Below are 24,886 nucleotides of genomic sequence, written 5' to 3'. Positions count from 1 at the left end.
CCAGCGAGATAGGTAAGTCTGCGGGGGATTGAGGGGGGGGGGGTGTAACTATAGCACCGCAGCCCCCCGGCGCCTCCACATGCACAGCGCCCCCCCGCGGTGGCGGGGGCTGCGGTGCTATAGTTATGCCGCTGAGTTGCACCCATCTACATGTTGATGTCTGCGAGTGCCATAGCACTGCTTGTGAAATATGTACTGCCTGATAATAAAGTTTCAAATTTGGTACCCCGAGTCCACCTTCTTTAGTACCATTATTTAGTAATTTCAAGTGCACTCTAGGTCTTTTTCCTGCCCATAGGAATCGTGTGAATGCCCTATGCAAATTCTTAAAAATGTATGATGGAATTGCTATTGGCAAGGCTTGAAATAAATAGAGCAAACGGGGTAACACATTCATTTTCAAGGCATTCGCTCTACCTGTCCATGATATAAATTGTCCAGACCACTCAGTTAGTTCACCTGTAATTTCATCTATCAGTCTCGGGTAATTGGCCTCATATAATTGATGGTAATGTTTAGTTAAAAATATTCCAAGATATTTCAATTGATGTTTTTTCCACTCAAATTAAAAAATAGATGCAATGTTATCCTTCACTAAAGCGGGGAGATGGACATCCAATACTTTTTGAGGTGTTAATTTTAAAGTTTGAAATTATACTAAAATCTTGTAATATCTGGAATAGTTTCGATAAGGACGGGATCGGATCTGAGAGTGTCAGAAGAATGTCATCTGCGTACAGTGACAATTTGTACTCCTCTGCCCCTATCTTGATTCCTTTGATACTGTATCTATAGTATTCCGGATTTTAACTGCTAAGGGTTCAATCATCAGTGCGAATATTAGAGGGGATAGAGGGCATCCTTGTCTTGTCCCGTTTTTTATTGTAAATGGAGCTGTTTTAAACCCATTAACCAATACAGATGCTACAGGGGAGCTATATAAAGATTGGATGCCCATAAGGTATCGCCCTGATATCCCAACCTGCTTCATGATCTGGATCATATAAGTCCATGATACGTGATCGAACGCTTTTTCGGCGTCCAAACTCATAACTAATGAGGGTATTTTAAAACTTTCGGCAAACTGAATCGTATCAATTGCCCTTCTTATGTTATCAAAAGCTTGACTGTTCGGAATAAAACCCACCTGGTCTCGGTGGACCAGTGAGGGTATTACTTTTGCTAAATGATTGGCTAATATTTTTGCGAAAAGTTTGAGGTCTGAGTTCAATAATGATATTGGGCAATAACTACTGCAAAGAGAAGGATCTCTTCCAGCTTTAGGAAGTACTATAATCTCTGCTAAGGTTATTGCTAGTTCAAATGACTGAGCCACTAAGATTTTATTATAAAGGGTTTTTAAATATGGAGCTAAGATATTACTAAATTTCTTATAATATATAGCAAAGAGGGTTTTTCAATTATTTAATTGTTCTTTCAATCTCCTCAAGTGATACTTTAGCCTCCAAGGATTGACACTGTGCCTCAGAGAGCACTGGAAGAGGACATGTTGCTAAAAATTTATCAATACGTGTCCGTATTGTTCCTTCTTCCATTGCATTTGGGATATTATATAATGAGTGATAGAACTCTCTGAAGCATTGTGCAATCCCCTGAGGGTCATATATTAGTATATTTTGCGCGTCTTTTATTGAAAGAATTCGATCCCTTTGTTTGCGTTTCCGCAACCGTTGGGCCAACAATGAGTCAGCTTTATCCCCTTTCGCATAAAACTTATATCGTAGCCATTTCATAGTTTTTACTGCCTTTGCTGATTGGATCTGATATAGTTGACTTTTTAGCGTTAGAAGTTTACTAAAAATACTACGTTTGGTTTTTTTTTTATGACTAAATGTTAGTGACTCTATCTGTTGTTCCAATTCAGTACAGGTTTTCTGATCTTTTATTTTTTGGGAATTCGCTAACATTAAAAAATGCCTTCTGATTACCGCCTTGTGAGCTTCCCAAACTATTGATGGATGAATATCTTTTGTAGCATTTATCTCAAAATATTCTTTCAGTGTTTTTTCTGTTTAAATAATGTGTTCCTTTTTTCAAAAGAAGTGAGGAATTCCGTATCCATCGAAACGCTGAAGAAAACGTTTGCCTAGTGCCTATCTCTATAGGCACTATAGAACCGCCATATGTTCTGACCATACCACTGGCGTAGCCCAGGCCTTCGCTAGTTCAGGAGTTGTGTTAGCATCAATCAAAAACAGATCCAGCCTGGAATAAGTTTTATGCGGAATGGAATAATGCGTGTAAGTGTGTTCCTCAGGGTGTGCTACCCTCCAGGCATCAAACAAATTATGAGAAGTGATGGACTCTTTTTGATTCTTTAACTTAGATTTGTGTGAGTTATTTTGTTTCTGTGCAGGGTAAATACTGGCTGCATTATTTTTACACTGCAATTTAGATTTCAGTTTCAACACACCCCACCCAGATTTAACTCTCTCTGCACATGTTACATCTGCCCCATCTGCAGTGCACATGGTTTTGCCCATTTTCCAAACAAATTTGTACTGCAATCAGATCTAAATAAAGGCCCTTGTGAAGCTCCCCCACAATTTTGAATGGCCTTTTCCTGACAACCCTCTCCAGGCTGCAGTCATCTGCCCTTATGCACCTTTATCTTCCACACTTTTCCCTTCCACTTAACTTTATATTAATTTGCTTTGATACAGCACTTTGAGAACATCCAACTTTTTTGCAATTTCCTTTTGAGGCTTTCCCTGCTTATGGAGGGTGTCAATGATGGTTTTCTGCACACCTTAGAAAATGCCCTGAAACTGCTCCGTGTGTAGGCCCCATTAGCAAAATCTAATACAAATGTCCTGCAGCAACAACCTGAAAAAATATAAAAATATTAGTCCTAGAAAAGATAGCAACTGTTTCACTATATTGCTACATCACTTAATCCACATGTGTCCTTGTACTGCAGTTTATTTTCATACAGTTCTGGAGGAAGGTTGCATCTGAAAATACTGTGTTCTACAACTTGATTGTTAAAATCGTTTGGATAATATACAATCTTTTTAAGAGTTATTTAGCACTATGTGTAGGTTCAGAGTTGAATGGCCCTGTAATATAGCTTGTACTGATACAGCGAACTATCTACTGTACAGTACAGTACTGTACCTCTCAAGCTCACACTGACATAAATAAACAAAGATCAGTGAATATAAAAAAAGAAAGAACTGTAAATGACCGCAAATCTGCTACATTGACCTCATAACCTGTGCTGTGATGTTTTTATCTTTTTATTAATTAATAGATATGCATATATTTAAATAAATTATTTTGACATTAAACAGATGAAGTACTGCATTATTCTTGGGGGAGAATGGGTATTTATTTTAAAGTCAAAAAATGTTTAATGCTTGGTATTAGATCTATGCAGTGAGTCTAGTTTCTGTTTGTAAGATCTCTAGTGGTTCCTTATTTTCTTGGACTGCCTGTAACATCCTACATTTTTAATGTATGGCGGCACAGTGGATAGCAGCGCTGGGTCATAGGTTTGAGTTCAACCAAGTATTTTACTTGTATAGTTTGTCTGCCATTCTCTTGTTTGTGTGGGATTTATTCATGACCCAATTTCTCCCAAACTCCAATTGTTATATGGCAGTGACATTTAAGATTCTCTTTCCAATCTGACTGGTTGGAATGAAAATCTTATGATTTCTAGGAACAAATGACAATTGACCAATAGGAAAACAAACAAAAATGGTAATTCAGACACACTGGTTAAATCCATTTATGAAAATGACTGTTTTTCTCCATTTTCCAGATTTTGGGAGATTTTCATTCCAACCAGCAAGATTGGAAAGATAATCTTATAGTGTGTATGTCCATTCCTAGTGAGTATGTGTCCATGTGTTTGGCAATATAGATTGCAAGATTCACTATGGCAGTAATTAATGTGAATGATTAAAAGGTTGTGCAGTACTGTACTTTTTAATATGTAAGCACTTTAGAAATGACTAATAAAAAAGAACTAATGAAAGAGGCCTAGAGTACTGTAAATAATGCTTGCAGCCTGAGACACTGGTATCAAACTATAGCAATGTCTCCAACTGTTGATAGCGCAAGGTGCAATGTTCTTACAAGTACCGGATGTATTGTTATACTGTAGAATTTCCCTATATCTACTGACAGTAATGTTCCATCCACTGGTGGATGATAATATGATGTGCTAGGCTAAGATGAAAGTGCTGCATCAATTTCCTTGGATAAGGTGACATACAGTGATGGAAGAAGCCAGTTGTGTAAAAGGTACTTAGCACATTAATTTATAAATACAATACACTAATAAAATGGTATAAAATATTGCATTGTTATACAAAAGCAAAAGAAACATACAGTACAGTATGCTTTGTTGGTATGATACAGAATTAGTCGTAAAGTGGAATGCAGTTTTGCTTTGAGTGTATTCAGCATTTTCAAAGCACAATTTTTCATTGGATTGTATAATTAAGCCCAACATGATGCAAGAGGCCTTCATACTAAATGGGACTCTATACCGCATGCCTCCTTACCCAATCACTACCGGGTGAAGGACATGGACTTTCAGGCGTGCCCCTAACCCAGTGAATAACTCTAACCTCCACACTAACACTAAATGTAATATCCCAGCAGCCTCACTGTAACCAACCCTCCTGCCGCCTAACCTTAAAACCCCACCCCACAGCATAACCCTAAACTTCTCTCCAGCACCTTTACACTAACCTTCCCTACTGCAGCCTAACACTAATAGTCACCCTAACCTATTCTCCTGCATCTTAACCCCCGCTCCCCACAGCCTAAAATTAACAAACCCTCCTATGGACAAACCCTAACGTCTCCACCCACACAGCCTAACCCTAACCTCCAAAGTAATTCAACATCCCTGCAGCATTCCCACAGTGCATATGACCTAAAAGGGGGTGTGACCTCAAATGGATGGCGCATGGCTTCTCGGGGACCCCCTGTTTGTCACTATTCTGGGGCATGCTCAGCATCTCCATGAGTCTCCAGGCTCTCCATGGACCCTGTACAGATGCCTTGTGCACGCACTAGGCATCTCCTTACCTGCCAGTGGTGTAGCAGACCCCACAGTGTCTTGTAGAAGCTGGTTTGTGGGAGCTGAGGGACTATGGGGGCTATTGACACACCTCTGCCAGGACCTGCAGATACTTGCCTGTAGTCCCGTCACAACAGCCCCCATTAAAAATGTCTCTCCCAAAATTGTTGCCACCTCCTGTATTCTCCTGAAAATTAACAGAACCCCTGTGTCTCCTCTACATGGGACACTGAAGCATATGGGTCAGTCCCAGAAAATCAGGACTGTTTCACAAAAAGTGGGACAGTTGGGAGGTACAGTATGCATTACTATTACATTGGTGAACTGAATTACCACGAACAGTGTTCGTATCATTGAACTCTTAAGTGAGGAATTCTAACCATCAGGGGTTGTACATTGTGGTTCTGCCTTGGCCTTCTTATAAAACTAAGAGCCTGAATCAGGTTCAGTTGGACAGATTCGAATTTAGCCCTGTTTCTGATTGCGCTGATCTTCGCATGCATGAATATTCGCATGTGCAGACCCTCTGTGCAAACATCTTTTACAAGTATCACACTCACTAAGGCATTCACATGGTAGGGGAGAGAAGGAGGCTGGCAGGGAGCTGGGGCAGGGGAATGCCCAGCATTTTATTGGCATCCCCATAAAAACAGTGAGCGTTCCCCTGCGAACGCAGGCGGGTCAATGTCTGCTCAGGGTGGGTGGCTGACATCACATCCGCCCACCCCCTATTCGGCCATCTCCATTGGAAATAAAAGTCCGTTTAGACTGACTTTTATTTGCGAATAGGGAAAAAAATCATTAGATGGTCAGGCGGGTGGAGCAGCGGGAGGCGTTTACCTGTTCACTAGGCTGCAAACATATGCAGCCTAGCGAACAGGTCTGAATCAGGCCCTTCGATTTATGCAGCACTTTACAGCAGTTTCCCAGCCGAGCAGAAAAATCCATGAAAACATACACATTACCAGTGGTGGTTTTTACCTATGGGCTGCAGGGCTGCAGCCCCCATGTAACATCCGCCACTGTGTGACGCCAGACCTGTTCTTATGGGCTGGGGGCAGCCCATAAGAACAGGTTCTGCCAGACTCAGGACTGTGAATATGCTACTGTGGACTGCTGCCAAAGCAGCACATAAAGGCTGGGGGCCAACACATGCGCAGTACCGAAGAAGCTACTGGGTATGCACCAGTCGCTCGAGTGCACTGGGGTTTGAGACTGGCGGTGGGGACCAATGGGCATGGGCACTGGTGGCAGGGATCAGCAGGCATGGGCACCAGCGGTGGGAACCAGCAGCAGAGGCAGCGGAGGGGGGCGTAATCCCCTTCCTCCACAGAGCCACCACCTCACATTACCTAGAGAAGATTGATCCAGTTCAGATTATATAGAGTTATTGCTAAGTTACTACCCTAAGAAATTTCACAGATCAAATTTAAACCCTTTAGAATGGAGGAAAGTACCTTTAAATAACACAGAAAATGTTATTTACAACAATTTACTGAAAGAGTATTGAAAAGATCATACTATATGAAATGTTCTAGGTCATGCAAGTTACTTTTGTGATTAGTGAAAAAACAATTTAAACTTAATATGCTGACAGTGGGATCTGGGTGGAGTGTGCAACGAACCTTGTGGCGAGCAAAGTGAGCCACCGTACCCGTAGCATGTTGAGCGCAGCATGTCATGCACAGCAGGCCCTCAAGGGATACCGCTGTTGGGATTGTGACCGCCTGGATCTCGGCATTTGGAAAATCATTCTGAAGCCCTCTGCAATAGGTTAGTTACATAAATAGCGGCAATACTAATTTCTCTTTATATTTTGTTCACTTTGACCAGCATCTGTTTTCCTTATTCTACAGTTTGTTATTTAAGTTATTAATTTTCTTGTTTTCCTACTCTAGAACCACTTCTTACTACACTCTTATACTTTGGAAGTACACTGTAAAAAGTATAGTTATTTTATTTTCGCTTGTAACCTTTTTGATTCATTGTTTCAAGCTTTATATTATTTGTGCATAATTTACTACCTTACACATGGTTGAATAACATATCAGCTTATATGTCATTCGATTGTGAGCATAACAACATCTCTTACACAACCCTTCAACTGTGACCCCCAAACTCAATTTTCTGTGTCTTGGAAAAGAAATACACAAAACACTCGTTGTAATGAAAATATGCCCTTTTCTGCTCCCAACTTTATTCATTTTTTTACAGAAAGAAATTCTGACAGATTGCCAGTTCCGACACTAGAACATTTGAAACTACTCCTGAAAGGTATTGCTTAAAGGCAGCACACATCAACAAAGGAATCTGTTCTAGAACACACAGTGTACAACAGTACAACTCCTGGTCAATAGTTAGTAGAGTGGAGGAACACACACAGAAAAGATGTTAATAGCTTCAAGTCTTTATTTTTAACCAACTCTCTACTTGTCCGTCTTCAGTCTTAATTTTAACCAGCTCTCTTCTATTCTTCACTTCAATTCTACTTAACACATTAAGTTTCCTTGAAGCACAGCAGAGAGATTTGGCAGCTGTCAGTGATGCACACTGTCCCAGAAAGCTCCCGATATCATCTTGGCATATATTCCTCTGGTAAGCCTGTAAAGTTCCTTCCTTTAAGTGCTTTATCTACCGTCCTGATGTATCCATCGATCATATCTTTCATTTCCCGTGTAAAGGGATTTGTGACTGACTGGCTAGAGCCAACCCGCTTGAAATTACCATCCTTGTTGTTCTCCACACAAAGGAGACGATCGTCATTTATTGGAAAATTGAGAAAGCTCACTATTTCCCTCAACCTTCCAATTAGGTCCTTTTTCAAGTCTTCATAGTGAACTACAAGAAGTTTCTTTCCATACTGGAGCCAGTCCAGGGCATGTGAGGCCCACCAAGATGCATAGCTGTTAACAAATTCTGGCCATTCTAAATGAAAAAGAAATAAAAGAAAGTGGTTTGTTTAAATTTTTTATTTCCATGAGTACTTTGGATAATTTTCAATACAGAAATAGAACGATTGTTCTCCTAGAACAATGGTGCATAATCAGTTGGTGTAGAGCTGGGGTAGCCAACTCCAGTCCTCGAGAGCTACCAACAGTTCACGCTTTCCAGCTCACCTCACAGGTACACAGGTGCACTCATTACTAACTAACACATTTTAAAAGATCCACAGGTGGAGCTAAATACTGTACTTCACTTGTGATTCTGTGAGGATACATGGAAAATGTTAGCTGTTTTCTAGCTCTCGAGGACTGGAGTTGGCTACCTCTGGTGTAGAGAATAAAGCAGGTTGCCAGGATCAGATTTTAGAGATCCCAAACTTTTGCGTATGTTACTGAATGTACTGTACAGGGACATGCCCCATTTTGGGAACAATATTGAAGGCCAATAACAATTAAAGATTAAAAAAAGAGGTGACGCACCACTGCTCTAGAACACGGCAATACAGTAAGCGACCTCAGACTACAATTAACACACCTCTTTGAAACCCATCTTATCCAAAAAATACCTTAGATCTACAAGGTACAGTAAATACCATCAAAAACTGTGAGCAACTGATAATGCATCCATGGCGACAAACCGATCTTTTGAGCCCAATTATATATAATCACCTTTACTTTTCCAGTGCCTCTCTGTTGCATATCCAAGATGGCCTCCACACTTTCTGTTGAATTCTGCCATCAATGCCTTGTAAGGGTTACGGATTAGTAAAATGGAGGAATCGTACATTTCAATCTCTCTCTTGCCACTTTCGTGTGTTTTTACACATACTGTCCGGCCACTCCTCCAGTGATCTTTTTCTCCTTTAAAACCTTAGTAAAAGAAGGGAAAAAAAGAATTCATACAGACAACATGAATGCAGAATATAATATGTTTTCTAGATTGAAAGAGCTTGATGCAAGTAAACAGAAGTGTCTGCTGCAAAGTGATAAGTAAAGAATAACATTCTGTGGCCAATACAGGGTTGAATACATCAATGTGCCACATCATCTCCAGCTATATGCTTGTTAAAATGGGCCTTCTCAGTATCAGTGCACATTTGAACAAGCCCTTTTAATGATACAAGAGCCATAGCAAACCAGATGGATCATCGCAGCACTCTACATATCCAGATATTCCATCAACACACCTTCGCTACACTAACCCTATGTGCAAATACCTCATTATCACCCAAGATTTGTATGACTCTGAGTCACCTCTAGATGCAGATGGAACATTCACTATGCAAACACACACAAGACCCTTCTTCAAAACTGACTTGGGATCATCTCTGCATTATTCCCACTATGCACAATATTGCTGGTGATACCTAGGTTATACAATCATTAAACAACTACAGAAATACCATCATACATCTGGAATCTATACACCATACAGTGCAAGATGCCCCACATTCTTTACATTTTTCATCATAGACACAACTCATAGTGCACTAGAGGCACTGAGCTGTAATGTTAGGAATTGGTTTTAAGTTGAACCTTGTATACATATTCATGCACACACATGTTCAAGTGTTTCACATGAAATGAATAATTGGAATCTCTAGAAAATGAGTTTTGTCACTTCCAGTATGTGCAAATTAAATGTACATATTGAATGAGAAGGCACTCAGCGCAGCCAAGTCACCCAGGACCTGGTGCACCAAGAGGGGCTCTAAGCAGGGCCATCTTAACAGTATTGTAGGCCCGGGGCAAAGCAAAGAACTGGGGCCCCTACCCAACCATTAACAGGATTTGTTATCTCTCCATTTGCTTCCTTACAATGAATGGTTGTCAGCACTCCGATTGGTAGATAGCTCCAGCCATCCTCCAATTAACATGCTGAAAGCCATTCCCATCTGGCTGCAGGCTGGGAAGCAGAAAGCGAATGTTGCACTCTGATTGGTGGAAGAGAATGCGGCCTGACCACTCTTCTGCCTCCCAAGAAGATCAGGAGGCAAATGCTCACAGCCCAATCTGCCCCTGCTCAAAGACCCCTAGAATTGGGGGGCCCTTGGGCAGGTGCCCATTAAGCCCATACGTTAAGATGGCCCTGGCTCTCTTCTAGTGTATGAGGACACATGTACACATTGTAAGTCTCTTTGCAGCATACCTTTATTGTACAAAGTTCCATCAAAGTAGTAGCTTCCTGTGTAGAATCCTGTGGTATGCTCTATAAGGTGTCTCACCCAGGTATTCCCTGCTCCAGGAAAGCTTGACAAGGCAACAAATACTTTGGACTTTGTAGGTAAAAACTTTCTTGTTGTACATCTGGTATCTGAAAGAAACAAACTCCATCATTAGCACATTTTAAAAGATAAATTTTCTCTTTAAAAAAACCCTAAATCTATAACTAAAACACATAGCGATGTATACTCACAAGGGCTTTTTTTATTGGCACAAAAATGTTTAAAATTGTTATAGTTATAAGATTCCCATGAAACACATGCTGCTCCTCAGTCTAAAGTGGTATGATGTTTTTTGTTTTAACCCCTTGGATGCCTACAGGGACCAAAGAGGGCCAATTTACACTGGATATTGGTGAGTATTCTCAAAACTGCACCCACCACCAAGGGGTGTCAGGGATAGCTCTGGACTTAAGCCCTGGCCCTTGGGTGCCCTGGAGGGGTGAACCCCTTTATCAGGGGTGTCCCCACTTACCCAGGTACCCCAGCCAGGGCTGACTAGTTGCAGGGTAATGTCAAGCCTGCAGGGACCTATATAATAGTGTCTGTTGGCTGTGGCATTATCTTACTAGTGGAGCCTGGTGCTGTTTTTAAAAATATGGAGGATCCCTATATATATTTATCTCCTAAATATTTAGAACCAGAACTGGGCCAAGAGCCCGGAGCTGGTCCTTTAAAAACATAGACACCAAAAACTATGAAAAGCTCTCGTCGACTTTTTTACATCTCAACCTTTTACATGTCGACCTATTGATTGTGTCATCTTTTTGACCATGTCGACCTCACCAAACTGGAATGGAAGGTTGTTAAGTACTATTTTTATTTCTTTTTGAAAATGGTTATTATCTTATTAAAGCATTACGGTCTGAAATGATTAATGTTTGCAAATATAAAAAAATGTTTTAATATACTGTATGTCCATATGAGGATTTTCATAACCTGGGGTAAGGCCTTAATTTGGCTTCACTCTGTCTTCCCTCCCTGTATGCCCATAAGGGTATCACATACAGCACAGCACCCGCGGCATGCAACCCCCTAGCCACGCCCTGATTGCGGCCCGGATTATACAGTTCAGACTGGCAGATAAACAGAAATGAACGTCTTGAATCTTTAGAGTACAGCTAAATGATAAATCCTCTGGACTTATGCACCCTATCCATGAATGTGCATTAACAATGTCTTCCCTGGCATTTAAGTGCGTTCCTTTTTTGGGGAACATGCAGATTTTTCATCCTCAACTGCAAAACAAATGAATTATTTGCTTTTAATAATGTCTTTAATCTATCTAGCCCTCGGCTCTGGAGAAGCAGACAGGCTTAGATAAAATCCCAAGCACCTGGTATAAAATGTGTGCTGTTCGCACTGCATATTTATCAGTGCATCTTGCAGTCTATACTGAAAATGATATTCAGAGAACGGACCGCTTCATTATGGTCATCAACACATCATTGCAAAGCGAAGAAGCACATTTTTATGTTCCGACATGTTAGGATAACATAACATTTGTGACCCACTGCGTTTGTTTATTAGTGAATTAATTGTTTTTCCAAGCAGGACCAGGAATCCGGCTCCAACTCTGCTAAATTCTTATGATAATATAGAGAACAAGAATCTGTGCCTGAGGATGCATGAATTATTAAGTAGCTCCACCGCATTCGGGGTGGCTCTGACTTGTGTCAGTGCGTGGGTATTTCATCTGTGGAAAACATGGAGAGGATAATATGCCATCTAATAATGCTTTAACAAATGAATTGCTTTGATGTCAGGACAAATGCAAACAATGTATTTGAAATACATAGAGAAAAATAAATTGACTGTAGGGCACAGGTACAATCTCTGTTACTGTATCAGCATCTTGTATACTAAATCTATTTGTTGGAAGCATATTAATTGCATCTAAATCCCCCGCACCAGTGTGTAACCCTTTATCAGACCCTTTTTCTATTTCTTTATGGGATGTACCATACTTAATATGCAGATTGCATAAACATAATACTGTACATTATATATACCTCCCAACAGTCCCGATTTTATCGGGACAGTCCCGATTGTCAGGGCCTGTCCCGATGTCCCACCCGCGGGCGGCAGTGTCCCGCGGTGTGGGGGGGCTGTTGGGAGTCCCCCCTGTCAGCTGCTAAGCAGCGGGGAATAAACGCTGTGCGCATGCGCACAGCGTCTATTCCCGCAGCCAGGGGGCTGGGGGCATGGCTAGAGGCTCACAGAGCCTCTGGGTCATGCCCCCATAGCGGCAAAATGGGGGCATGGCCTCGCAGAAGAGCCGTGAGTACAGGCCACGCCCCCAAATTAGGCCACACCCCCGAAAATGTTGGCGCGCCGTGCTGGGATGCAAAAGTTGGGAGGTATGCATTATATATCGTTTTTACTTTCTTTGAGGCACAATTCCACTAGTACAGTACTATGGAGAAGCCCAGAAAACCAGTTACATTGGCGTAAAGTGATATTTATTCTAGTTCACAAATTTGTTGAATTTACATTTTTACTAATTTATTTCATTTAACTTTGGTGCTCATTATTTTTTTTTTTTTAGGTCTTCTCCTTACAGTGTGCAAACTAGATGTAAGACTGTATATATAAGAACTCCTTTATCTTTGTGTTACTTCACTGATCACTTTGTTCTGATTAGAGATTTAAGCATAAATTTATACGCACATTTTAATTCATATTGACCTACTTTTGTGTCCAGAGAGGAAGTTCAAGTGGCGTGTGGGGCGGGAACAGCAGCACATCATGGCCTACAGCGCAACGCAGAAATTTACAGTATTATGCTGCGATAAGCAGGAGTGCATATGCATGACTTGGCCATTTCATTGGGAAAATGGGCTGTATCTACAATGGTCTACTGCCGACAACTCTCCAAAGTTCATACAGTAAGTCATTGGGGCAGATGTATTAAGCCTGGTGAAGGGTAGATAAAGTGGTAGGTGATAATGCACCAGCCAATCAGCTCCTATTTGTCAAGCTGCAAGCTGACTTTTAAAATATGACAGTTAGGAGCTGATTGGTTATCACCTTCTACTTTATCAGCGCTTTATCCCTTTACCAGTCTTAACCCTTTGAGTGTCAACATCTCTGCGAGAGATGTGCAAAATATCTGCTCAAAATTCCAGCGTCGCTCACTTTTGTTATATAAATTCAAATAAAAATTTTGGAGTAAAAAAAGATTATATTTTCACATCTATTTTGACAAGTTCACTTGGGACTCAAAGGGTTAATACATCTGCTCCACTGTGTGTAGGAAATGATGCTTCACATCAGATGACTCACTGTATGGGCTATTTCACACGCTCCGGCTCCTGCTGGGCGGTGAAAACCCGTACGGCCAGGAAGCCGTGCAGCACACACTAGTTTATCATGGAGGGGATGGCCACAGCACGGCAGCCGTCCCTTCCAGTGGCGGGATCCGGCTGCAACCGTGCGGCCGGGCCGTGGCTGTCCCATGTGAATGGACACAATTGTGTCCGTTCACAACTAATGTGTGTGGCACGGCTCCCTGGCCGTGCGGGATTTCGCCGTCCGGCAGGAGTCAGAGTATGTGAAACCGGCCTATGGGTGAGCTGTCCTACAGCAACAACCAGGAGAAAGGGGACAGCAATGGTGGTTTTATATGGTGTTGGAAATATAGTGGATAGTTTTTCCTGTTAGATTAGTTCTACAGGCCATTTCTCACATATTGGTTCTCGGTAATTCAGGGAAATGTGTTAGCAGGGCTTTGTTTTGGTTACTGCAAACTATAAAACAGTCACATATTCTGATGTTTATTGGAGCTTACTTCTTTCACAATGACACCCTTAGGACATTTGATTTTGCTAAGCAAGCTTAGAAAGAGATAGTCAATTAAGTCACAAAAGACTAAATAAAATAAATGTAATTTATTTACTGATCTTAACATGCCTCATGTTTATTTCTACACGTTGAAATTGATTGATTTCCTTACGGTTTGTTATAACTTTTATATTGGGAATTCCTTAACAGTGCTCGGGCAAAGCACAAATCAGGACAGGACCATTTTAACACAATATACCATTCTTATTTATCCCTGTGTAGGCTTAAACCGCAATTATCAACACTAGCCTGAAAAAGAGAAAAATATAAACTTGACATATTTACCTTGTATGGGAGTTTGGAATACAGAATAATAACTATCTTCCCTTAGGACTTCTGATCCACTGCTGTCATTCAGGGACCCGGCACAAAGAGAGTCATCCAAGTGTTCAAAAAGGTTAAACTGAACAGTTGGATAACCACAGAAGCATTCCGGCCACCGCATAATCGCCAAGGGATATTCCTAAGAGGAGACAATAGAAACATACATGATTAGACAGGAAAATGCCGTTTTAAAAACAAAGATCACAGCTTGTTACATGTGCAGTGGTAAACCAAACAGTTTTATTTATTTATGACAATAATAAAATATCAGTGTTGGAGTCATTCGGATATTTATTATTTATTGGGGTGCGTGACACCCATAAAAGCACGCATATGACACATTTACGGTAGCCCTGACATTGTGTCATTTTGTATGAAGCCCTATGGAGCAGCATACAAGAATTCATGATTTGGGGTTGTAATAAAGGCTATTTTACAGTATGTGCCGTTGCTGGCATTTTCACACCAGTGCAGAGGTACATTGTAGGCAAGAGCATAACTACTACCATAGGTGCAGAGAGTGCAGCTGCTATGGGGCCCACAGTGGAGTGGGGCCCACCTTTCCTGTAAAAGTAACATGCACTATATACATTTTTCCCCATTGGGAGTTACAGTAATAGGGGCCCTTACAATTGTTTGCTTTGGGGCCTACAAACATCTAGTTATGCCCTTGATTGCAGGCATAATCTACTACTGAATTAAATCTATTCGGTAATGAAACTGCAACCAAGATTTTTTATTTATAGCAGGCATGTCCAAACTGCGGTCCTCCAGTTGTTGTGAAACTACACATCCCAGCATGCCTTGCCATAGTTTTAGCATTCCCTAATAGTAAAAATGTAGCAAGGCATGATGGGATTTGTAGTTTCTCAACATTTGGAGGACCATAGTTTGGACATGGCTGATTTATAGTAACAGGGCAAGTAAAGATACAAACATACTGCAATAGCTTAGACCATAGAGAAATATTTTGTGAGAGACTTTTCCAATATGAGAATCATCAAGACACCCTGCAGAGTGTGATGATGGATCTCTATCACTTGTAGATTATACATGTACTCACACAGAGCTGTTAATAAGCAGACTATTGTTTACTGCACATTAATATGCAGAGGTTCCTTTCCCTATCTCTCCACAGAGTTCTCGTCTAAACCTGTCACCTCTCTCTTAAAGTTCACAGCTAGAACGTAGAGGTGCGTAAATGATTCTTTAGAGAGCAAAAGCTCTCAAGCTTAGACGTGACTTGGAGTGGAATAAGATAAGATTTTGTGCTTCAATTATCGGGCAAGAAAAATATATATTTTATATGTCTGTTTTATTGTTTGTGAACACATACAATCAATTTAGCTCATCTGTGATGATATTTTACTCATTATTGGAGGTATCTCTTCTTCAAGTGTCATCTTGACATGAATAACGGGCAGGGGCATAACCAGAAATACAGTGGCTTCATAGCACGTTTTCCATTGCCTCCCTTGCCACAAAGGGTGAGCGCACACCCTCTGAGCACTGTGAGCAGCATCTTTCTTTGCAGTGTTCTACTTCAGGCACATTAGCTGTCCTGGCTGGCTCTGTTGCTCCTCCCTGATGTTGGGAGGAAGCGTGCAGTCTCTTGTTGTCTCAGGAAGATTGGGATGGAACCGCATGGGAAAGCCTGAAGTAGCACACTGCTAAGAAAGGAGAAACTGACCCCTTATTCAGGAAGTACATGCCTTCCCCAACCTCATGGGGCTGATAGTGTAACTGGGTGCAAGGGAGGACAAGATCCTGGGGGCAGTCCCATCCCATGCACCTACTCTAGCTATGTCTTTGGTTTAAGGACTATTCTATATAGGAGACACAAACCTATGTGCAGAATCTCTATCAGAGCATGGTCTCAAGCATAAGCAATTGGCTGAGTTCACAAGCAGTTATGCAGCACGCTCACAACACTACCATAATACTGCACATCATTTTGCACCTGATTAGCCCCCAGAACATCCAATATGCATTTGGTGTTCCCCAGAATCCATGCATATCAATATGACTCTGCCCACTCACACCATGCAATGCGTGTGCTGTGCCACATTTGAGTAACTTAGAAACACTTGCATTTGTGTGAATATCTGCAGTACATCTGGCATAGAGTATGCTTCTAGGTCTTCCTGATAGTTGGGGAATAATGTACTCAAAGTATCCCTGTTATAATGGACATCAGAAGATGCACACTCTTTTGGACCATGTGCTAATTGAAGGAGTCTACAAAATACAGGTGTACCAAATGTGTCCTTTATGGAGTGCAATCACTGGCATTTCTAATATGGATGCAGGGTGTGCTGTTTACATGGGCCCATGGGTCTAGGCTGGGGGTACCAACACACTAGACACCCTGTACCCATATAATTACACTTGCCAATCCATCTGCCTGGTGCTGGCTTTAGAGCTGCAGAAATCACCAGAAAAATGGACATTGCTGCCATTTTCCTGTTGATTTGTACATGCGGAGTAGAGCTCTCCCCCAGGAACAAGGAGCATGCGCCATGTTCCTGGAGACCTGCACAGTACACTCTGACACAAAGAAAGAGTCTACTGTACTGGCAGAAAGGAGCCTGCACATGGGCCCTCTCCTCTCTTAAACTGACCCTGGGTGAGAATCAATCTCCACCAAACATCAGCAGAGGACTGTATTTACAGGCAAACTTAGAGAAATGTAATAAAAAATGACATACACAATACACAATATATGTAACACATATTAGGGACATACAGTACTGTTCTGTATGTAACACATAAGTGTTTTAAATGGAAAAAGAAAGGCTTATCTCATAGAAAGTGGTGGTACTAATGAGTACAAGGTTGGACTTTTTGATGTGATGTTACACTTTTGCATTATGCATCTCATTTAAAATGTTTCTGTCCGTCACTACACACTAAGCTGCACTTCTGCTTTGCGGAGGTGGCCCCCTGCTGCTGAGAGTAGGCGTGCGCCTTGACGTGAGCTGGATGGATCATCAAAAAGCACTAGTGCAAAACCAAAGTACTCAGCGGTGTGTCTCCTGTGTGAGTCATTAGTCACCTCTAGAGTGCATGCTGCTTATTTACTTGTCTTCCAATATTGTAACCACATTCACTGCCCCCATTCCATCAACATGTCTCATAACACACTGTGCAGCCAAAGTCATGAGCAACTTCCCACATCCAATAAAAAAAAAAAATCAAAAATCTTTAGTTTTACGTTTCAAAGAACTACATGAGAAATGACGTATTTACCACTCTGTTCTTATATTTATATTACATGCAAGCCTCCAGAAAAAGCCTTCCCTAATTACTGTTATACTGTTCGTGTCTCAGTATATACAATATATACGGCAATAACTATCATCTTCACATTTGTATACCACAAGTCCTGGAAGAAAGGGCCCGATTCAGACGTGATCGCATGGCTATGAAGTCACATGGCGGACGATTATAGCTACACTGCACATATGCATGGTTCACAGTACACATCCTGTAAAGGAATATTCTACAACTAATTATATATGCACAGTGTTCAAAAGTTAATTGACAGGAAGTAGGCATCGCGAGTGGAAACCAGTTGTTCATGTGTGCTAAATGCTGAGAGTGTCAGGGAAAGGGTTTTTAGTAATATGTTATTGCAAGACTAATATGTTATCTACTTCATTAATTGATGTATCTAAAAACGTTCTTACATAGCACAGTAGTGGATTCCAAACTGGTTGCAATGTCAACCTGGGGTGATGCAGAGCTCTGGCATGGGTGCCATGGGTTGGTTGTCCAGGACCAAAGCAATTTAGCCAACTTTCTATGGTAAATATGATAGGAAAATTCAGTGCCAACCATAAAATATGTGGACAAACAGAGGTGCAGACCTGTCCAGCACCACATTTCCTATCCCAAGGAAGGCAGACACAATTTACTTAAATTAATAATTTTTGCTGTTTTTCTCAAACTTATAGCCTATAGGTATCTACTGATACTCTAGGGCAGTGGTTCCCAAACTGTGTGCCGTGGCTCCCTGGCATTCCTCGGGACACTTGCATGGGTGCCACGGGTTGGTGGTCCAGGACCAATTCAAATTATAAGCCTTGATAAAGGACAGAATCAGTCTGAAACGCGCTGGCGGAGGGGATCTATGTGCTTTGGACAGACCACCAAGACCGGGAGATCCAGCAGCATCCAGGGACGCCTGAAGTAATACCACCTTATGCTGGTTGAGTCTGCTTTTTGTTTAAGTAGACATCTCATTCTGGTGAGAGTCCAAGACATTTATTCCATTTTTCATGTTGAATGTTTAAAATTTTTGTGTCTTCATTAAAACGGTATTTCACCATATGGAGATATCTTTTTGTATATTCCCTACTCACGGGAGAAATATGGAGGAATAAGGAGGACCACATTTGAAGGCCTGGTTTCCTACTTACTAACCACATGCGCATATTGTCTACTTGTTTGGTGGACAATTTAATAGGGTACGGTTCCCATTAAAATACACCTTTTGGGATTTATTCATCTCATATTTATGGTTTTACACTATATTCCTGTCTTTTCTTTACATGTTTCATGAGTAACCCTTTGAAATACATGTGAAGGAGGGATACCAAGAAGGAGCGCCTGAAAAAACTGTCGGTATCTTGTTTGTTGTGGTTCTGTGTGCCGTGGCTCCCTGGCATTCCTCGGGACACTTGCAGGGGTGCCACGGGTTGGTGGTCCAGGACCAATTCAAATTATTTATGATCAATTATTTATGGACAAAACCAGTGCTGGTGGTTGCCAATCATAAAATATGTGTACAATCAGAAGCAAACCATGCCCTTTACCACATAACTGAACCTAAGAATCACATTTAAACACAAACTACATATATATATATATATATATATATATATATATACATACATATGTATATATATTATTATTGGGGGGGGGGGGCTAGGGGTGCCGTGAAAATTTTCTGATACTCTAGGGTGCCATGATTCGAAAAAGATGTTGAACCCCTGCTCTAGGGTGTGATATGTTCTGGTTCCATATCTGACATCTATTGTACTATTTGGAGGGTTTGGTACCAAATGTCGACAGTCGTATCGCCCGATGATCATGCAACCAACACTTCTCAGAGCTCTGATCCTGTGGCAATCAGGTATTTCTCCCATAACTGTTGACATTGTGGTGTCAACATTATGAATGTAAACACTGTTATTGCCAAGGAAGATGTGTAGAGACAGCTTTTAAACAATATGAAAAATGTATACCTAACTAATGAATACAACACACGATGAACAAGCTTAGCTGTTAAATATACCTCAATGAAACGCAGTTACACTATTGTAATGGTAAGCAGTATATACTCATTTAGTGTCTGTAATTTATACTTCTAATTGTCCAATAAAAGTAAAACAGATAAAAAACTGCAGGGTAAATTACCAAAAATCCCACAAGAGTAACATAGGAATGTTTAAAATCACCTCGTTTCACAGTTATATTGGCTCTCGTGAAGTGGACTTGAGAGGATTTAAGTAAAAAGAATGCACTGTGTAATTTGATTTTAGCAAGTAGGAAATACAATGTGGAAATGGGGATATGCCGTGGTCTTCTGCCTTCCAGTCATTTTGAAAACTTATTTTAATAAATTTTTTGATGATTGATGTTTTTGTGGGCCATGACTCAAGAGTACGCTGACATCCTTAGATTCTATCCAAGGAAAATACTAAAAGTGGAAAACAATACAATTAATAACTATCAAAGCATATTTTTCCACCACTAGGATGACTAGGCACATCTACTGTAGTAACAGCTTCCAATCACTGTTACAAAACAATAAGTGTACAGTACGGTAGGGACTGTTTAAAACATCTGCCCTCAATTTAAATATTAGTTTATGCAATAGTGAAAGTCCTAATCTGAGTTATTTTACATTTACAGTTTGTATTGTTAAAAGACGAGTGCGCTACTGCACAGACTTTCTGTTTCCCAAGGAGGGTTCATGCCCAATCCAAGATGCACACTTAAGCTCTCCTCTGAGCATGTGCAGGGGCCATCTTGTATTTTCACCATATAGCTTGATATACTGTAAAGAGAGAAAATTCTCCTACTTAGGGCAAGAGAGCTTCCAATTACTCTCAAAGCACAATGTTTTCCAGCATCCCTGAACTGTTACTGTATTCAGCATACACTCACTAACGTGTGCTGTATGAAACCCCACTCAGCTCAAGTTCTGCTCCATAACCAGTGTGTACGTAACATTGAGTATTGCTGTTCTAGCTATCTATCAATAAACCAAATCTAGTGGTGAAGTAATTGGCTTGATCATAACTTGAACCTTCTGTTGGTGTGGTAATGTATAACTCTGCAGTATCAACACCTGCACACAAAAGTTATGTTTTATTATTTAGAGGCTGGTTTATAAAAGTAAACAGAGACATACAGTAAGCTGGCTTCTCCCCATTTATCAAGCTCAGCAGTAGGCAATGCCAGGTACAGGTAGAGTCTCCCATATCCGGAGAACTTTTATCCGAAATATTCCAAAAACCGTGGTCTTTACAATATTTTGTCCCCCCCCCCCTTTTTTTCATACTTACCAAGTCCCCCAATGTCCACGGCAGCCTTCAGGAGCTTCCTTGGCCTCTTCAGCGGTCCCGGGAGTGCATTGTGTGGGTGCACCCCTGGGCCTGCTGAAGAAGATCCTGAAGGCTGCCGTGGACGCCGAAGGACACAGAGGACACCATGGGACCATCGGGGGACCAGGAAAGTATGTTAAAAAATCCCTTATCCGAAATGCTTGTGGACCCGAGCATTTCGGATAAGGGATACTCAACCTGTACACCCAGCAATGGCTTCACTGAATGGCAACAGCAGAAGATATAAACAACAATTATAACTTTATTGATATAATATAACCATTATTTTAAATGCATATCAATAAAGATTTTAAGTAACTTTCCAATCCAGTGCACCTCTTAATAGAGAGCCTACATTTGTTATCTTCCTTTAGTACTGATTTGTCTCAGGATACCAGAACCCTATCAAGGGCTGACCATATATTATTATAAGACCTGGTACATATATATTTTTTGCTTTCTCTTACATTATTACATTTTTATACTGTGCACTCAACATAGCTGACACCATTTTGAACAACTATGGGAAACTCAGAGTTCCGTGCATTTCAATTGTATCTTAATTTGTTGCTAAGTACGTGTAACTGAGTAGGAACCTAATGCTGGGAACACACCTTCAGATTCTCTGGTGAGAACAAATCTGTAGAATGTACGAAAGCATATGAGAAGACAAAATTTGCTCCAAAACACTGGAAAACAGACAATTCAGATAAATTGCTTAAATCCATTTAATAGATTCATATAAAGAATGGTTTTAGTCTATTTTCCCAGCATTTGGGAGCGAATGGTTCAGTCTCGTATGCTCCCATACTTTACCATATTTTTGTTTCCACCAGATAGATTGGACAGAAAATCTGTAGGTTTGTGCACAGCTTAAAATTAGTACATAGACTAAGTTCTCCACCAGTGGGTCATGGACACGCAAGCATGATTACAGGCTATTCAGATGTACACAGATTTCCATCTGACTTTAGATAGATCTCTTGCACTGCGTATGCTTGTTGATAGTGATGACTTCATTTGCAAGCAATTGTGTTACCCAGATTTCCTTATAGATGAGGCCAACTCTGGATACAGAAGAAGACCTTCACCTATTTCCGGGAAAGCATCTGCAATCCTGCTTTGCACAGATATAATACTGTATTTGGATGAATCCATATCTACTAGGTAAAGGTAAGTATGGTATTATTAACAATCTGCTAAATGTATCTTACAGCAAAATAAAAGTGTATTCGATTCATTTTTTATCTATGTGCTGAAGGAAACAGGAGAAGCCGCTATACATGTTTTGCAAACCTGAATGTGCCCCAGTTCCCAGTCTGCCCTGCAGCACAGTATATCCATATTGGAAATATGAATTCATAAGTAGAACTTCTGAACTGCTGAACTGAATATCCTGAGAATATTAATGACTTTATTTTTTTTAACTACAGAAAGGATTGAACATTATCCTGGGCAGGACATCTTTAAACCAGCATGACTGTTTACCCTGCTTATGCTAAGTGTATTATTATTCACAGGCTACTGCGCCAGGTAATCTAACTTTCATGTTCTGGAGTGCTGTGATCAAATGTGCACCACGGAAATCCCACTGACACAAGAATCAGACTGATCCACTGCGGATAAACTGGATAATTCTCTCATCTCTGGTGACAACCTTGAGATTTCAATTAGACTTTCAAGATTTACTGGCCTATCTTAAAAAATAGAAAAGGCAACTCGTCTGCAACCTTTCCATGAGGTCTATCGAAGTTATATCCTTTATGATTCTCCATTTCTTTCTTCTAAAATATATGGAGAAATAGGAAAACGCTCAAACATGGTTCTCCAGCAACAATCTCGTTTCCTCTGCAGGCTTCATATTTCCATAAATTCCTATTACATAACTCCTGATGTTAACCCTTTGAGTGCCAAGTGATTTATTTTTATTTTTTTAGACATCTTTTATTGGAATTTATATAACAAATGTGAGTGATGTTGGCTTTTTTTTTATAAGAATTGTTGCACATCTCTCACAGAGATGTTGGCAGTCAAAGGGTTAATACCATAAAGTAGATCAATACTATATATTCAGTATATTGCGTTTGTAAGCTAAATTAAACACTCTTTCGACACTCTCAAATAAAATGATCTTTTAACCGTTTGAGTGCCAAGTGAATTTGTCAAAATTGGTGTGAAAATTGGCAAGCAAACATTTTTATGCATCATAATGACCTGTAATGTTTTTTTTACACAATTTTTTTTATTTAAGTTTATATAACAAGTGTGAGCAACGTTGGCATTTTTTGCCAATATTTTGAGCTAAAAACTGAGATGTTGGCACTCAATGGGTTAAATGCTCTAAATTTTTAAGCAGTGTTTTTGTTGGCTTGGTTAAATGGGGTTTCTATCTATTAATTGAGGGATACAGCATAATTTCCGCAAATCATATGGGCGTTATAGTGGCAGAAGAGTTAGCTTGTTGCCCCTCAACACTGAGGTCTTGGGGTTAATTCCTTCCCAATCCCTCTGTGTGGACGTGGTAGGGCTTTGTGTGTTTGTGCGGACTTACTCCGGTTTCCTCCCATAATCCAAAGACCTACTGGTACATTATTTGTCTTCTGATAAAATGGTAATCCTGTTGTGTTCAAGTTGTAGGAAAGATGGATTGCTACTACTGGCACAGGTTTCATTTATTTTGGACATATACAGAAGAAACAATTCACTAGTATTAGGCAACAGCAGGCATGAATCAACCCCTAATGGCATTACTATCTCTCTGCAAGCTTTGATACATCTCCCTCAAAGTATTTGTTCTTTATCCAGACAGATGCAAATGAATTGTTGTCCTGGAAAGCTCTAATGCAAGGGAACAGTTGTGGTGCTCCCAGCTAGTGAAGCCCCTAAGAATGCGCCTCATGTTCCTAGAAGGAAATAACGCACTGCATTCATCATGTAGACACTTGTGAAATGTAAATATGTTAAAATAGCAACAATTTCTCCAGGTAGCTTAGTGGTTACTTTACCTTCTAGATCCGGGGGTCATGTGACCGTCACTTTTGGTTAGACATATGATACTCCATTATTCTATTAAATACAGTACTTGACCACTATCCCTAACCCTGACTACACCTCGCCATAACCTGGTATCAGGTCAGTAGTGTCTACGTCAACACTCAATAGATTAACATCATATGTTTGACATGCACAAGGTAGACAAATAGACCAAAGGTTGAAACACGCAAAACACTGGCATGACATTATTTTGCAATAATTGGACATATATTATTATTTTGTGTGAGTGTGTATTTTATCAAGTTTCTTTTTTAATTGAATAAAAAAAATTGGTTCTCATACACTGTTGAAATCATGCCAAACATCCCATCTTGGAGCACGATGCAACAAAAATAACTGTATTGATAAATTTGGAATGCAACAATTGTATATCTGTGTGCATCTTTGTCTGAATCTATACATTTATATTGGGAGTCTTACACCCTCCCTTATACAGCAGCTGTAACTGCCCCATTGGTTCTCTGTTTTCTTATTTTCTTTCCATGTTTGAAAATGTGACTGTTCTTAATGACTACAACTGTGCACCAGCTACGTAATTTGGAATACACAGACCGTTTGTAGATCTCGAGGGCAGCGGTTTGGCCACCTTTAATGTAGACAGCTGCAGCTGTTCTTTACACCATGTTAGGTTGTGCTTGCATCCAATGACACAACCTTAGATCAACTGTGTGACCATCAGACATCTGAGTAACCCTCAGGTTATGCAGACCCAGGCCTTAAATCTCAATCACAACCCTGCCACTATCAGCCACTAACAGCTTGTCAATCAGGCCTAAGGCACTATGAGCAGTGTCGAAGACCAATATCTACACATGCACAGATCTCAAA

At 40.6% G+C, this 24,886-nt stretch overlaps 1 protein-coding gene across 1 annotated transcript in view; it reads right to left on the bottom strand.

Moving 5' to 3' along the window:
- Positions 1–7,220: 7,220 nt before the first annotated feature.
- Positions 7,221–24,886, bottom strand: part of WSCD1 (WSC domain sialate O sulfotransferase 1) — a 209,021-nt gene continuing 191,355 nt past the window's right edge. The window contains exons 6-9 of the mRNA XM_083172250.1: positions 14,352–14,529; positions 10,151–10,315; positions 8,671–8,871; positions 7,221–7,984 (exon numbers count right to left, since the gene is read on the bottom strand). Of these exons, the coding sequence (XP_083028376.1) occupies positions 7,632–7,984; positions 8,671–8,871; positions 10,151–10,315; positions 14,352–14,529 (897 nt within the window). The 3' untranslated portion in view covers positions 7,221–7,631. The remainder of the gene's footprint in view (positions 7,985–8,670; positions 8,872–10,150; positions 10,316–14,351; positions 14,530–24,886) is intronic.

This window comes from Crinia signifera, chromosome 2 (assembly GCF_055691185.1).
Source record: "Crinia signifera chromosome 2, ASM5569118v1, whole genome shotgun sequence".
NCBI lineage: Eukaryota > Metazoa > Chordata > Amphibia > Anura > Myobatrachidae > Crinia > Crinia signifera.
The sequence above is the reverse complement of the archived record's forward strand: the minus strand, read 5'-3'. Positions and strand labels throughout refer to the sequence as shown.